Source organism: Saccopteryx bilineata, chromosome 1 (assembly GCF_036850765.1).
Source record: "Saccopteryx bilineata isolate mSacBil1 chromosome 1, mSacBil1_pri_phased_curated, whole genome shotgun sequence".
Lineage (NCBI taxonomy): Eukaryota > Metazoa > Chordata > Mammalia > Chiroptera > Emballonuridae > Saccopteryx > Saccopteryx bilineata.
In genome coordinates, this window is record NC_089490.1 from 278,763,999 (window position 1) to 278,779,789 (window position 15,791).

Genomic DNA, 15,791 nt, shown 5'->3' on the forward strand with positions numbered 1-15,791 from the left:
ACCCTAGGACTGGGCACTTGGAGTCCTGCATGCCAAAATCATTGCAGCTATAACATTGATGGGTCCTCAATGGTGGTTGAAAACTGTAATTGAACAGGTAAGCAAAATAATTTTTCAGAAAAAGACTGGGAGTAATAGTAATTCTATTTAACTGATGGGACACATTTTTTCATTCTGAGTTTTCTATATTTTCTTTAATGAGTATATATAATTTTTATTTTGAAGGAAAAGTCAGTTTGCTCTTTTATCACCATAAATTTTTATCAACCACTCTTAAGACTTCTCTTATCTGAAGGTTAACCAGTTAGAACTGTCTCCAAAGTAAAGGCAAATGTTAGCATATGTCCTTTTTTTCAGGGTAGTAGTTCCGGTGGAGGCGTGTTGTTTAGGTTTCTAAACCTATAGTAGGGAAAAAGCTATTGTTCAGGTAATAAATAAAAGGACAAAAATAATAGATTAAAAAAAGCAGAGCTATTTAGGAGTATTCTAGCTATGTAGCACCTAAAAGTACAATATTACTGTATTATGGAACCATCAGATAATTTGGTCATTGTAGTGATAACCTTGAAAGAGATAGATTTAGCATTTAGCTTCTGTATTCTGATAATAAGGCTAGGAATTATTATTATATAATTCATTTTAGGAAGATTTTTATTCAGAGTAGCCAACGTAACAGTTTGGTACTTTTTAAAGTTTTAGTTGTCTAGAAAATGTTCTTGTGGGCAATCATCTTATCCTTATTCAGTGCCAAATGAATAAGATGTCCCAGTTTTGTAGCAGTAAAAGCATACCTCCTTTTGATGTATAGGAAATAAAGGCAGTAGTTATCAGCACAGCCTGCACAAGAAAATGGTAAAAAAAATTTCTGTATCTGGAGATTTGTGGGGGTGTGGGAAGGGCCAGTGCATGGCTGTGTGTTCATATGCATCTGTCAAGTGTGGGCTTAACTCTGTGAGGGATCTGCAGTGAGGTGGAGTTGTGGCAGCATATCCACTCCTTGCAAAGGAGTGTGGAGAAGAGTTTACTTATAGCTGGAGGCTGTAAAACATGGATTTTTGTAATATTTTGCTCTCTGATGGATTCTTCTCATATATATGTTTAAGTTTAAGTAAAATGTTTGAGAAACACTGGGATGCCTTGCTGCGTGATTGTAAATGCATTTGTGTTAACTAGGCTTTTTGGGATTAGAAGCTGCCTTTAGGGGGTTAAGCCAATTTGTCAGTTTGTCATTCTCTCTGGCCCTCTCCTCAGGGATGGGGGGTGAGTTGTGACTGTGGCCCACATGAGGTTCAAGTGCTGGGAAAAACAAGAACAACACTCTAGTCATTTTGTCTCCCTCTGCATGCCATCCTTATCTTCAATTATTCCCAAAGTTTTCCCACTTTTTTTTTTTTTTCTGAAGCTGAAAACGGGGAGGCAGTCAGACAGACTCCCGCAAGCGCCCGACCGGGATCCACCTGGCACGCCCACCAGGGGGCGATGCTCTGCCCATCCGGGGCTTCGCTCTGTCGCGACCAGCGCCACTCTAGTGCCTGGGGCAGAGGCCAAGGAGCCATCCCCAGCGCCCGGGCCATCTTTTGCTCCAATGGAGCCTCGGCTGCGGGAGGGGAAGAGAGAGACAGAGAGGAAGGAGAGGGGGAGGGGTGGAGAAGCAGATGGGCGCCTCTCCTGTGTGCCCTGGCCGGGAATCGAACCCGGGACTTCCGCACGCCAGGCCGATGCTCTACTGCTGAGCCAACTGGCCAGAGCCAGTTTTCCCACTTTCATCCACTCTTTCCTCTGCTGTACTATCCAGTAGAGTTTCTGGATAAGATTATGGAAATGTTCTAAAAATTTTGAATTAAAAACATATTCACTGTAGAATTATTTTATATTAAATTTTTACATAAAAAATATATTTTTTAGTGAGTGAGACAGAGGGAGAGAGAAACAGACAGATAGGGACAAACAGGAAGGGAGGTGGGAAGCATCAATTCTTCGTTGCAGCACCTTAGTTGTTCACTGATTGTTTCTTATACGTGCCTTAACCAGGGGGTTACAGCCAAGCCAGTGACCCCTTGCTCAAGCCAGTGACCTTGGCTCAAGCCAGTGACCATGGGTTGTAAGGCAGCGACCATGGGGTCATGTCTATGATCCCACACTGAAGCCAGCGACCCCATACTCTAGCTGGATGAACCTGTGCTCAAGCTGGTGACCTTGGGTTTGGAACCTGGGTCCTCTGTGTCCCAGGTGAACGCTCTGTCCACTGTGCCACTGTGTGGTCAGGCCATTTTGGTTTTTTAGAAATATATTCTTTGTTTATAATTTTTAAAAATATATATATTCAGGTAAAATGAATGCAATTTTGAGTAGTAACAAATTACTTAAATTACATCAAGTTAATGTCTTTTTTTTTTTTAATTAAGTGAGAGGCAGGAAGGCATAGAGACAGACTCCTGCATGTGCCCCAACTGGGATCCACCTGGCAAGCTGCATACAGGATGATGCTATGCCCATCTGGGTCTGCTGCTCTGTTGCTCAGTAGTTCATCTATTTCAGCATCTGATGCAAGGCCATGGAGCCATCCTCAGTGCCTGGGGCCAACTTGCTCAAATCATCTGAGCCATGGCTGTGGGAAGAAAAGAGAGAAGTGAGGGAGGGATGGAGAATCAGATGGTCGCTTCTCCTGTGTGCCCTGACTGGGAATTGAACCTGAGACCTCTACATGCCAGGCCAACGCTCTACCATTGAGTCAGCTGGCTAGGGCCTTAATGTGGTCTTAAAGTAATATTATTGGACACCATTTGGTATTGTATTGTTGAAGGCTAGTGTAATGATGATTCTAGATTAGCATCTTATTTCACCTCTTAGCAGAGCTAACTGCAAAGTGCAAAGAGGTAAATAGATTTCTGTAAATACTTGCGGGCACCACACTTAGTTTGTGTTCTGGAATTTGCCTTCACTTTGGAAAAAAGAACCTATTTGAATCCTTTGTAGCTGGTAGATTGGACTCCCTACTACAGCATGGATTTAGTAGAGATTGTTCCATTAATTTGGAGGAGTTGTTTTGTACTCTTGTTCTGATATTTTCCCCCATGTTTCAGGTTTACGCAAATGGCATCCGGAACATTGATCTTCACTATATTGTTCGTAAACTGGCAGCGCCTGTGATTTCTGTGCTCTTGCTTTCTCTGTGTGTACCTTACGTCATCGCATCCGGCATTGTCCCTTTGCTAGGTACGTAATGCCAGCTGGGGAGCTTGAAAGAGCACGTTTACTGACATTGTTACATTATTGTCACTTTGGTATTATAGGCTGGCAGGCCCCAAATACTTTATTTGTAAATATAAATCCAGCTAAAAACAATAATTAAAAAAAACCACGATTTTTCTTAAGATTTGACTACCTGGCAAAATTAAGAGGATCATAAAGCCCTTTGGTACAGTTTTTTTTCTCTAGGCAAATGAGGAAGTATTGACAAATTTTATTATCTCCAAAATAGGCAGGAATAGATTTTCTTCAAGTTGTCTTCTTTTGACTAGAAGTGTGGGGATCACAGACTTATAAGATTAAGGACATGTTATAATTAATTTTTAAAATGTTCTTTAGTATGAAAGAAAACAAAAGAGGCAGTGCTAATTTGTGACACTTCATCAACTACAGGTGATCAATTTTGTACTGAAGAATCCTCACAGGATCTTAAACCCAGCATGTTTTCAAAATTATATTAAATGAGGGGAAGGGAGGCAGAGAGACAGACTGTTGCATGTGCCCTGATTGGGATCCACCTGCAAGCCCCCTATGGGTTGGGTCAATGCTCTGCCCATCTTATGCCATTGCTCCGTTGCTTGGCAGTAGAGCTATTTTTAGCACCTGAGGTGGAGGCCGTGGAGCCATCCTCAGTGCCCAGGGCCAACTTGCTGGAAGTACTTGAGCCATGGCTGTGGGAAGGGGGGAGAGAGAGGGAGAGAGAAAGGAGGGGGGATGTGGAGAAGCAGATGGGTTGTTTCTCATGTGTGCCCTGACCAGGAATCGAACCTTAGACATCCACATGCCTGACTGATGCTCTACCACTGAGTCAACTGACCAAGGCTGTTTAAAATTATAAGCACCAAAATTTCCCCTCCAGATCTTTTTCTTCTGAATTCCCTCTTCATGACTTTGTGTTATCATCCAACAGGCTGCACAAGTCAGAAACCTTAAAGGTCATCATGTCACCTGAGGCTCTCTGCTTTCTATGTACTCAAGTGCTCTTCAGTCCTACTGATTCGTCCTTTGGAACCCATTCCCTCATTTCTGGTGTCCTTACCCAAGACTCATTGAGTACATTGTCTCTCACTTAACATCAACAGCCTCCTCCTGTCTGTTTCCCTACCATGACAACTAATTCATTCTCTATAGTGGCCACAGTAACTTTTCAGAAGAACAAATCTCATGTTCCTCTTTAGTGAACTTTATTTCTTTGGTTCCTCTGTGGCCTTTAGAACATAATCCAGCTCCTAAGCTTAGTTCAATGGCTCCTCCTTGTTTTGTGACCAGCTCCAATTTGACCTCACCTGTTGCCTCACTTCATTTCATACATGATAAATTTCAGTTAAACATCACCATCCAGTCCCCTCTACTTAGTGAAGGCATATATTTTCATTTCATTCTTTTTCCATATACACTTAAGAGTTTCCCTTTTTGGTTTTACAGGTGTTACTGTGGAAATGCAAAACTTGGTCCACCGGCGGATTTATCCATTCTTACTGATGGTCGTGGTGTTGATGGGGATCTTGTCCTTCCAGGTCCGCCAGTTTAAGCGCCTTTATGAACATATTAAAAACGACAAGTAAGTCTGACTTCCATTCATTTAGCTACTTTTATTAAGATTTCTCATTTTTTAATTTTTATGTGTAATGTGATAAATCACAGGAGGGAAAATTGCTTAGGTTCTGGATGTATATTGAGGTAGAGTTAGCAGGACCTGGTAAGACTGGATGAGGGTATGAAGTGTTATCTAGGACTCTGTTGGTCTAAGGGCTGGCAGGACGGAGCTGTCATTTATGTAAAGCGGCTGTTTTCATTGGGTGTCCTGCAGCACACATGTGCTGTGAGAATTGTTTCAGTGTGCAGTGCCTGACTGTTCTGTCAGGGGCACTGACCTTTTTTCCTTAGATTGTCAAATTAGAACATGACAACAGCCAGCACAGTAGTAACTGTCTGGTGTGAATAAATTAGAACTATATATATATTTTTGGTCAGGCTGAGAAAAAATTTTTTTGATGTGCCACAGATTTTTAGTAATTAGTTTGTGCTATGAGATGAAAAAGGTTGAAAATTGCTGAGGTAGATTAAAAGACTAGGAGAAACTGGTTTGGAGAGGAAGATTTTTTTAATGCTTGTTTTACAGTTTTCAGTCTGTTTTCAAATGCATTGATCTGACAATATATTAAATAGTTTGAGATAAAAAGAAGCCTACATTAGGAATTAGCAGTACCTTCCTAAGCCTTTCTTTCAGTAAGGGCCATTAGGTTACTGTCACCACTGCTGAGAGAGGCTGCAGGGTTACTTCAAAAGTGTCGAGCTCTCTCTTAAAGAAACTTTGTGACCTGACCTCGTTGAGAGATTGAGGACAGCCAAGGATAACTTTTGGGGATAACAGCCATTTGACCTTCCATGTCCTTAAGGAAGGCTGGCTCCTGCTCTGCTTCAGTGGTGTCTAGCAGAGAAAGTGAGTTTGTTTATAGCTATCCGTCCTGGTTTGCCTGGGAGAGTCCCAGTTTACACATCTGCCTTTGTGGCATCATGAACAGCACCCCCTTGACTCATGAGTGTCTCATTTTGGAACAGAAATGATGTGCTCACCTTATTGCTCTCGGGACTTGTAAAAGTAATGATTTTAAGAATGAAATTTAAGGCCCTGGCCGGTTGGCTCAGCGGTAGAGCGTCGGTCTGGCGTGCGGGGGACCTGGGTTTGATTTCCGGCCAGGGCATATAGGAGAAGCGCCCATTTGCTTCTCTACCCCACCCCCTCCTTCCTCTCTGTCTCTCTCTTCCCCTCCCGCAGCCAAGGCTCCATTGGAGCAAAGATGGCCGGGCGCTGGGGATGGCTCCTTGGCCTCTGCCCCAGGTGCTAGAATGGCTCTGGTCGCGGCAGAGCGACGCCCCGGAGGGGCAGAGCATCGCCCCCTGGTGGGCAGAGCTTCGCCCCTGGTGGGCGTGCCGGGTGGATCCCGGTCGGGCGCATGCGGGAGTCTGTCTGACTGTCTCTCCCCGTTTCCAGCTTCAGAAAAAAAAAAAAAAAATGAATGAAATTTAAAGTGAGGCTTCTCCAGAGCATTTACTGACAGTAGACAACACAAGTACATTTTCTGGTGATCTGAGTACCAAGTTCTGTCAAACATGAAAGAGGAAGAAGGGGCATTTCAGTGGTGAGAGTGCATCTTCTCACTTCACTTGTTTTGGCAAGGTCTTGACACTCCTTGATCTGCACTGATGCTTCCAAATGGGTACTTGCACGCTTTACTCCACTCTCCTCCAGCTTGTTGCCATCAGTTTTGTGACCTGCTGGCTTCCAGGGGTCAAGCTCCTGTCCATTCCTTCATATTTAGTGGGCAATAGTAATGGTGTAATGCCTCTTTTGGGCAATCCCTGCTGTTGTCATGATGATGCATTGTCCTGATAGAGGACCTCTGGTCTTGTCATTTCAACCAGAGACAGTTCCGTCTCTTGTTTCTGCCATTCTGAGCTCTTGGCCATAACCTCTCCCTGTCATCATGTCACCTGAGTTACGAACACCTCATGTTCTGTTCTTGGACCATAACCCTCTACTTCAGTCATTCACATACATTCATTTGTGAATGTCATCTCCCTTTTGACTTAATTGAAATCTTTGTCCTTTGATTTCTCCTTTTCTCTAGAAATTGAGCTTTTCAGATTCAATAAAAAGGCAAGGGTGGGTCCTCCCTACCCAGGTCTCTGATTAATTTTTCTAGTCTGTTTCTTCAGATCTGTGCATTAAGCTGTTTCATAAAATAGGGTCCATACAGATAAATTCCCTGTAAAGTTTATGCTGCCTTACTCTCCTCTGGCCTCTGAGTAACTGAGTCATGAAAAGCTCTAACAGACAGAGTCTGAGCTCCATTGCACCGATCTGAGGCCTTCTGACCCTTGCTGCTCAGGTCTTCCACACACCTGCCTTCGCTATGAGGTTCCTGCTTTCATTTGTGCCTTTGGCAGGTGTTCACTCCTCTCCTCACTCCCCTTCTATTGATACCTACCTATCCATGGAAGTAGCAGTGAAGTGATGTGATATGCATATATATATATATATATATATATATATATATATAAAAAATATATATATATTTTTTGTGTGTGTGTTTTTCTGAAGCTGGAAACGGGGAGGCAGTCAGACAGACTCCCGCATGCGCCCGACCAGGATCCACCTGGCACGCCCTCCAGGGGGCGATGCTTTGCCCATCCTGGGCGTCGCTCTGTTGCGACCAAAGCCACTTTAGCGCCTGAGGCAGAGGCCATGGAGCCATCCCCAGCGCCCGGGCCAACTTTGCTCCAATGGAGCCTTGGCTGCGGGAGGGGAAGAAAGACAGAGAGGAAGGAGAGGGGGAGGGGTGGAGAAGCAGATGAGCGCCTCTCCTGTGTGCCCTGGCCAGGAATTGAACCCGGGACTTCTGCACGCCAGGCCGATGCTCTACCACTGAGCCAACTGGCCAGGGCCATGATATGCATTTTAAAAAAAGACGTGTCACTGACTGTTTTTTTGGAAGAATGTCTTAATATGTAAGATCATATAAGAGAGTAATTACCCTTTTTTGCATCCTAGGTACCTTGTGGGCCAACGCCTTGTGAACTATGAACGGAAATCTGGCAAGCAAGGCACATCTTCACCACCTCCACAGTTGTCCCAAGAATAAAGTGGTTGTCTCAACTACCTTGACCTTCCCCTGCCTTTACATGTCCTTTTCTGTGGACTTCTCTCTTTGGAGATTTCCCCCCAGTGATCTCTCAGCATTGTTTCTAAGTTAAATGTATTTGACTTGTGTTCTCAGCATTTGGAGAGAGCAGCCAGTGAAGGTTCTGCTGCCTTCCTGCATCTTCTGACATCACTGCTGTCTGAGATCTGTATATGTGTACATAGAAGTTCCTGGATACCCTAAAACCTTGGATTAAACAGAATGTGCATTGTACATCTTTAAACAAATGTATATTAATTTATTAAATCTAGTTGTCACTTTATTTTGGACCTGCTGTGATCTTGACAGGAAACGTGCCACAGAGCCACAGTGCAGAGGCGAGACTTATAATGACATCTCTTGGAGCACAATGTCATGGTGCTCCAGGCAGTTCTTATTAAGTAAACTGCACATTTATCTGTCTTGGCTGTTGAGACCTTACCAAGAACATAGAAGGAAACAATTAGAAATCAGCAGTGGAGTGTCTGTGGTAAGAAAACATGAACTTTGTGCTTCACTGTCGATCGTTTTTGGAAGTTATTTTGTATAACACCAAAGCTGTTGTACATTTTCTACTGCCTGATTTTTTTCATGTGTCTGTGTTTGTAATATTGTATAGTATCTTGTGCTAGGTGAGGAAATTATTTTTAATTTTGATAATTTAATATTCCTAGTGATTAGCATTGGGAGTTGGGTTTTTGTGCTTGTTAGGGGCATGCCTATACTTAGAGGGAAAAGAAGTCCAAAAAAAGATTTTTATTAGTCCCCACACCCACTTTCTTCCCTACACACAGCTATCCTTTTTTCTTTTTTGGCAGCAGTGGTGAAAGTCATGCAAGATCATAAGTGTTATAGGATAACATTACCAGTATCACTGCATCTTACTGGAATTAGGACATATTGGGATGTTTCTTAAATGTAGTTGTTTTTTGGTCTGAGATTGACAGCATTAGAAAAGACTGGTTAAAATACTTAGTCCTGCTGGTTAGTGTGTCATTAGGTAAGGATTAGGGAATACATTTCTCCTAGTTGTCCCTAAGTAAATCCCAAGGTTTCCAGAGCTTTTTGTTTACAGAATATAACTACAAAACCAACTTGATTTTATTTGTCCAGAAGGAACCTGGCTGAGCTGGCAGTTTAATATAGGAGTGAGAATGTATTTCATTGGAAATGTGCTATAAAGTCTTAGAGAACTGAACATACAAACTTGGTTTTTCCATATAATCAAATCTTCAAGTAGAAGTTTAGAGAAACAATGATTGGGCACATGATCCAAGTATTAAATGGTCATTATGTATTTTAAGAATAGTGCTTGTTTTTTTAACAATAAACCAAAAGTTTTTAGAGAAAATAGCACAGGTCTTCAAAAATTGTATAAGAATTTCCATATAGTATTAAAACCTATAAACTCAAGTCTGAGGATTTTTAAAATATGAAAGTCAGCCAAACCTAAGCTACCAAAATCAAAAGCAACATGTTCTGGTTGTTTAATATTTCAACAGTTTTCTTCCAAATGGTAAGCAGTTACTTTATAATATATTTTAATACATCAGTATATATGTTAAAAAAAGGTTGACATAGGAGTCAGTGTTATACTTGATGGCAGTTTGCAGTAGGCCTTTCTTTTGTATTTAAAATAAAGTCTTTGCGAGCCCTGCGTTCACTTAGAAATTTAGTTCTATAAAAAATAAGGAACATATTAAAACAGTGCCACGTAATGGTCTATGTCTATACAAATAGAGAAATATACTATCAAATTTGGCATATAACTTGATTATATTAATTTCGGTTTCTTTGTAAATTTTTCAGAGAATTTGTAGATCTTGATATAAAGTCATTGGAACACTTATCTGTTTTACTAGAAAGATATATAGGCAGATATCACAAATGATTAAAAATTGTTATTCTACAAAATTTTAAATGACTTATCAGCTGTTTTGTAAAATACATATATATATGAATGGCCAAAAAGTTGCCCTCCATTTCACTTGCAGATAACTTGATCTTGTCTTATTTAATGATTTTCTCTAGTTTTTCAGTTCTGTTTTGTCCTTCCTGTTTTTGAAAAGATGAATATTTTCATAAGGAAAACATTTGTTGGCATACTGTTTACTTGGGTAGCATCAAGATTTTATTAACCAGTCAGTCGTCTTACAAACATTTAAAATCTCTAGTTCAGAAAGTGCTAAGTACTGCTGCCCTTCTTCATGTAGAACTTATTTTTAATAACTGTAGTTGTGCTTCGTTTTACATTGGCTAAAAACCTTCAAGGAAGTTTATTAAGAAAGAAGACCTTTTTGCTTTACTTTTACTATTTATAAATTGAAGACAAATCAACATTTAGGATTAGTTCTATGTGACCAGTTACCAAATAGTCACAGTAAGAGGTGTGCAGTTGTTCATTATTAGCAAAGTATATTTGATTTTTAAACTATTAAGAACTAATAGTTAAGATGAAAACTGAAGAAAAATGCCAATGTGAAGTTTGTGTATAGCTAGCTTTAAAAAAGCTCTGTGTTTTTAGGTGATCTTTTTCTGTTAGTTCTTTGGAGAAACAGTGAGGATTGGACATCTCAATTCCAGATGTAAACAAAAGTAATTTTTATTTCAATATAACTGTTATTACTGTGGATTCTTGTCTTGTGTTTTTTTCTTACCCTTTATTCAAGTAATAGAGAGTAACTTTTTCTCAAATGATTTGATCTTAGATATATAATTTCTGTATTGGCAAAATGCTATTATTAAAGTATAATTCTTGAATTTAGGTTGAATTGATGACTTTTTAAAACAATACAAAGAAGCACTGGAGATTTCTACATCATATAGTGTTTGCACACACAGGCACACACTAGAACGTAGTGCCAGTACAGGAACACTGAAAAATTTTAAAACTTTGCAAATTAGCTAATTTTCAGGATTATTTTAAGCTCTCTCCTTAATGTGATAAGTATTTTAATTGTAAAATTACATGATTAAAATACTTCTTTAGTTAGAAGAGTACCTAATGAGTCACAATCAAGGAAAGACAAAAGTAAACTATCTTAGCCCTGAAGTATTACTAAAAGCCTCATTTGTGGATATGCTCTGACTTGGTTGCTGGAGCTGTCTTGTATCTTTTTACTTAATTTGCTTCCTGATTCAGATGGTTTCTCTTCAGCCCATTTACTGCCTTGTGTCTTTTTCTTTTCAACAGTATGAGCAAAGGCTACTTTGAAATAACCCTTGACAATATCTCAGCAAAAAGATAATATATATGTTTTCATTCCCATCTGTTTCTGAGTACCTCGTTGTTAAGTCATGAAAGTAATTTATGTAGTACCTTAAATGAATATGTAAGGACTGTAAGGTCTAGACATGACTATTGTAAGAAGCTAAATAGAACATTTATTGGGGACACCAGTTTTCTATAAACACCTTACATACTCATCAGTTTTTTGTATATAGTCTAAAGCAGTGGTCCCCAACATTTTTTGGGCCACGGACCGGTTTAATGTCAGAAAATATTTTCACAGACTGGCCTTTAGGGTGGGACGGATAAATGTATCACGTGACCAAGACAAGTGTCAAGAGTGAGTCTTAGACGGATGTAACAGAGGAAATTTGGTCATTTTTAAAAAATATCGTTCAGACTTAAATATAAATAAAACGGAAATAATGTAAGTTATTTATTCTTTCTCTGCGGACCGGTACCAAATGGCCCACGGACTGGTACCAGTCTGCGGCCTAGGGGTTGGGGAACCACTGTTCTAAAGTGCTCCCTTTTTTATGTGGTCATTTCTTGTCTTCTGAGTTGAGAGAACAAAACTGAATAAAGTGAATGTTAGCTGTAGGCCTAGTTTTTTCAGTTGGTTTTTGCTTTATTGCAAGATTGCTTCAGAATTGCAGAATGTGTATTACGAGCATAAGTAGATAATCCATATATATATATATATATATATATTTTTTTTTTTTTTTTTTTTTTTTTTTACAGAGGCAGAGATAGACAAGGACAGACAGGAACAGAGAGAGATGAGAAGCATCAATCATCAGTTTCTCGTTGCGCGTTGCGACTTCTTAGTTGTTCATTGATTGCTTTCTCACATGTGCCTTGACCGCGGGCCTTCAGCAGACCGAGTAACCCCCTGCTGGAACCAGCGACCTTGGGTCTAAGCTGGTGAGCTCTTTGCTCAAGCCAGATGAGCCCGCGCTCAAGCTGGCAACCTCGGGGTCTCGAACCTGGGTCCTTCCGCATCCCAGTCTGACGCTCTATCCACTGCGCCACCACCTGGTCAGGCAATCCATATATTTTTTACATAATTATAGAAGAAAATTCACTCAAGTTAATGTGATTATAGCCTCTCTGTTCTAAGTATAAATTTAAAATGACAGTTGCAGAGACACATGCTTCTCTCCTCCTCACTAATTGCACAGCATCTCCACTGGGAGAAGTCAAGTCCCTCATCCTGTGCTGCCTACCTCTGTGCCTCAGCTACAAGATCTGAATGTTAGAGTTGCACCCAATACGTCTTCTAGATGGATACTTGGATAGAGTAAAACAAATCAACTCCGTTTTATGTAATGGACTCAGAAAGTCTCAGAAAAAGGGATCACATGAGGATTCTTTCCCTCCTCTATGTCCTGTATGCGAGATCCTTTTGTTTCTAATTTTCCTTTGTTTCTAGGTTCAATTTTTTTTTATGATTTTTTAAATCAAGTGCATTTTTTTTATTTTAAATGCAGTGGTAGTAGGTGAAATGCTATTTGAACCATAGAGCATCCTTAATCTGTGAAGCTAAAATTTTACAGCAAAGGATGTTGCATAGTGAGTCTCAGAAAGTGACCATTAGTCCCCCCTCCCACCCCTGGTTGCAAACATAAAACCCATACCACAAGGATCTGTGGAGGTACCACGCTTCCCCCTCTGTCCACCCCCTCAGATTTTTCTGATGTTTGTTTGGTTTCACTGTAGTTGATTGAGGTATGGGGTTTGCCTTCAAGGAGCCCAGTTAGAGTGAAAAAGAAAGAAAAAGCGAAAGTTACTATTAGAGTTATGAATATAATACAAGGAACACGGAGAAAGATTGTACCTGGGGGGAGTCTATGATAACCTAGGTGCATCCTTAGTTACTTTTGTATATTTAGTACTCTCCCCCTACAACCCTATAATTCCTTTCAACCTCCTCTAGTCTACTTCACTCAGTCACTCAACACCAGGAAAACCATCCCTACGGCAACAGCCAGGAGTAACCTTCAAAGAGCAGGCTTCACATTATTTAATCACCTTTCTGAAATTCTCTTTATCATAGGTAACTGTTATATCTTTCTGTTCTCCTTGTTTGTTCAGTAGCTTCTGTAGGACAAGAAGTTTCTTCATGCCAGAAAGCCTATTCATTCACTTCTTTGTTTTTTACCTAAATGAATGAACCACTCCTGGCTGCACAAATCCATTTGTCTGGTGGAGCAGAACAGAGTCCAGAAATAGACTCACACATATGGACAGCTGATTCTTGTTAAAGGTACAGAAGTCGAACAAAGGGTGCTGGAATAATTGGATACCCAGAAGCAAAATTAAAAGTTGATCTAGCCTGACCAGGCAGTGGCGCAGTGGATAGAACGTCGGACTGGGATGTGGAAGGACCCAGGTTCGAGACCCTGAGGTCACCAGCTTGAGCGTGGGCTCATCTGGTGTGAGCAAAAAGCTCACTATCTTGGGCCCAAGGTCGCTGACTTGAGCAAGGGGTTACTCGGTCTGCTGAAGGCCCATGGTCAAGGCACATATGAGAAAGCAATCAATGAACAACTGAGGTGTTGCAACGAAAAACTGATGATTGATGCTTCTCATCTCTTTCCGTTTCTGTCTGTCCCTATCTATCCCTCTCTCTGACTCTCAGTGTCTGAAATAAATCAAAATTAAAAATAAAAAAGATCTATATTTCAATGTATGTGAAAACTCAAAATGGATTATAGTCCTAAATATAAAACTTCAAACTGTATAACTTCTAGGAGAAAAGGGAAAATGTTCAACCTGGGGTTAGTTGCAGATTTAGACACAATCACAAAAGCACAATCTAAAGAAGGAAAATTTGATGACTTGGACCTGATCAAAATTGAAACTGCCTGCTCTGTAAAGTATACTGTTTGGAGAACAAAAAGTCAATCCATGGAGTGGCAGAAAATATTTACCAAGCATTTCTGATAAAGAACATGCATCCAGAATAGGTAAGTCTCAAAATCAGGTAGTAAGAAAACCAATTTGCTAATTTTAAAAATGAGCAAAATATTTAAAAAGACCAAGGATGGTATGCTGATGCCAAATAGCACATGCAAATCTGTTCAATATCATGTCATTAGGAAAATGCACATTAAAATCACAAAGTGATACTACCACATATCTATTAGGCTAAAACTAAAAATACTGATGGTACTATGTGTTGGTGAGGAAATAAAGGAGCTGGGACTCGCATACCCTGCTGGAGAGAACAGGGAACTTAACATGGCACAACTACTTGGGAAAATACACTGCTCACAAAATTAGGGGATATTTCAAAATGAATATGAAGCTATAAAATATCCCCTAATTTTCATGAGCAGTATAGTTGGGCATTTCTTAAAATGTTAAAATCAGTCCTTACTACTCCTAGTTACTTGGTGAGAAAAGTGTAAGTCCATATGAAGACTTGTCCATGAGTATTCATTGTACCTTTATAATAGCCCCAAACTGGAATCCACATGCCTGTCAACAGGTGAATGGATAAATATCCAAACAAAAAGCAATTAACTAGTGGTATACACAACATGTACAAATCTCAAAATATGCTGAGTGAAAGACCCAAAATGTACTGTATGCTTTCATTTATATAAAGTTTTAGAAAATGCAAGGTAATCTACATAATTCTACAGGCAAATCAGCGGGCGTGGCAAAGAGGGACTTGAGGAACTTAAAAGGGGCATGAAGAAACGGTGATGAATGTGTTCACTATCTTTTTTTTTTTCTTCTGAAGCTGGAAACGGGGAGAGACAGTCAGACAGACTCCCGCATGCGCCCGACCGGGACCACTCGGCACACCCACCAGGGGCGACGCTCTGCCCACCAGGGGGCGATGCTCTGCCCCTCCGGGGCGTCGCTTTGCCGCGACCAGAGCCACTCTAGCGCCTGGGGCAGAGGCCAAGGAGCCATCCCCAGCGCCCGGGCCATCTTTGCTCCAATGGAGCCTTGGCTGCGGGAGGGGAAGAGAGAGACAGAGAGGAAGGAGGGGGTGGGGTGGAGAAGCAAATGGGCGCTTCTCCTATGTGCCCTGGCCAGGAATTGAACCCGGGTCCCCCGCACGCCAGGCCGACGCTCTACCACTGAGCCAACCGGCCAGGGCCGTGTTCACTATCTTGATGGGGTTCTGGTATGACATGTCTACATATGTCAAAACTTACCAAACTACACTTCAAATTTTTGCAATTTATCGCATGTTAAATACCCCTCAATTTCAAAAAGTGATGCTGTGTTCATATTGGCTCTCTCTTGGACTATTTTATTCCTTTTTCCTCAAAGGGCCACTTGCTCCTCATTTTTGGTTGATGACTTTTATTCCTATTTTTCACTGAGAAGACAATCAGAATAGAACTTTTTACAACTCCACACTCTCTCTGGCCCAACACACCCTGTGTTTACTGCTCCTTTTTTCAAGAACAAGTCAAACCTCAGGGCCTTTGCACTTGCTGTTTGCTGTGCTTTAATGTTCTTTATCCAGGCTCTCCCCAGCCTTCTCATTTTTTTTACTTGTCATTTTTAACGAGGCTTATCTAAAATGGCAGCTACTGAGGCATTCGTGTCTCTTCTGTTGTATTTTTTCATATTTATTAACATATTATAGGGTTTATCTATCT

The 15,791-nt window shown here is 40.8% G+C and overlaps 1 protein-coding gene across 1 annotated transcript in view; it reads left to right on the forward strand.

Moving 5' to 3' along the window:
- MARCHF6 (membrane associated ring-CH-type finger 6) overlaps positions 1-10,564 on the forward strand; it is a 78,924-nt gene extending 68,360 nt beyond the window's left edge. The window contains exons 23-26 of the mRNA XM_066243586.1: positions 8-97; positions 3,084-3,216; positions 4,675-4,810; positions 7,805-10,564. Coding sequence (XP_066099683.1) covers positions 8-97; positions 3,084-3,216; positions 4,675-4,810; positions 7,805-7,895 — 450 coding nt within the window. The 3' untranslated portion in view covers positions 7,896-10,564. The remainder of the gene's footprint in view (positions 1-7; positions 98-3,083; positions 3,217-4,674; positions 4,811-7,804) is intronic.
- The last annotated feature ends 5,227 nt before the right edge of the window (positions 10,565-15,791 follow it).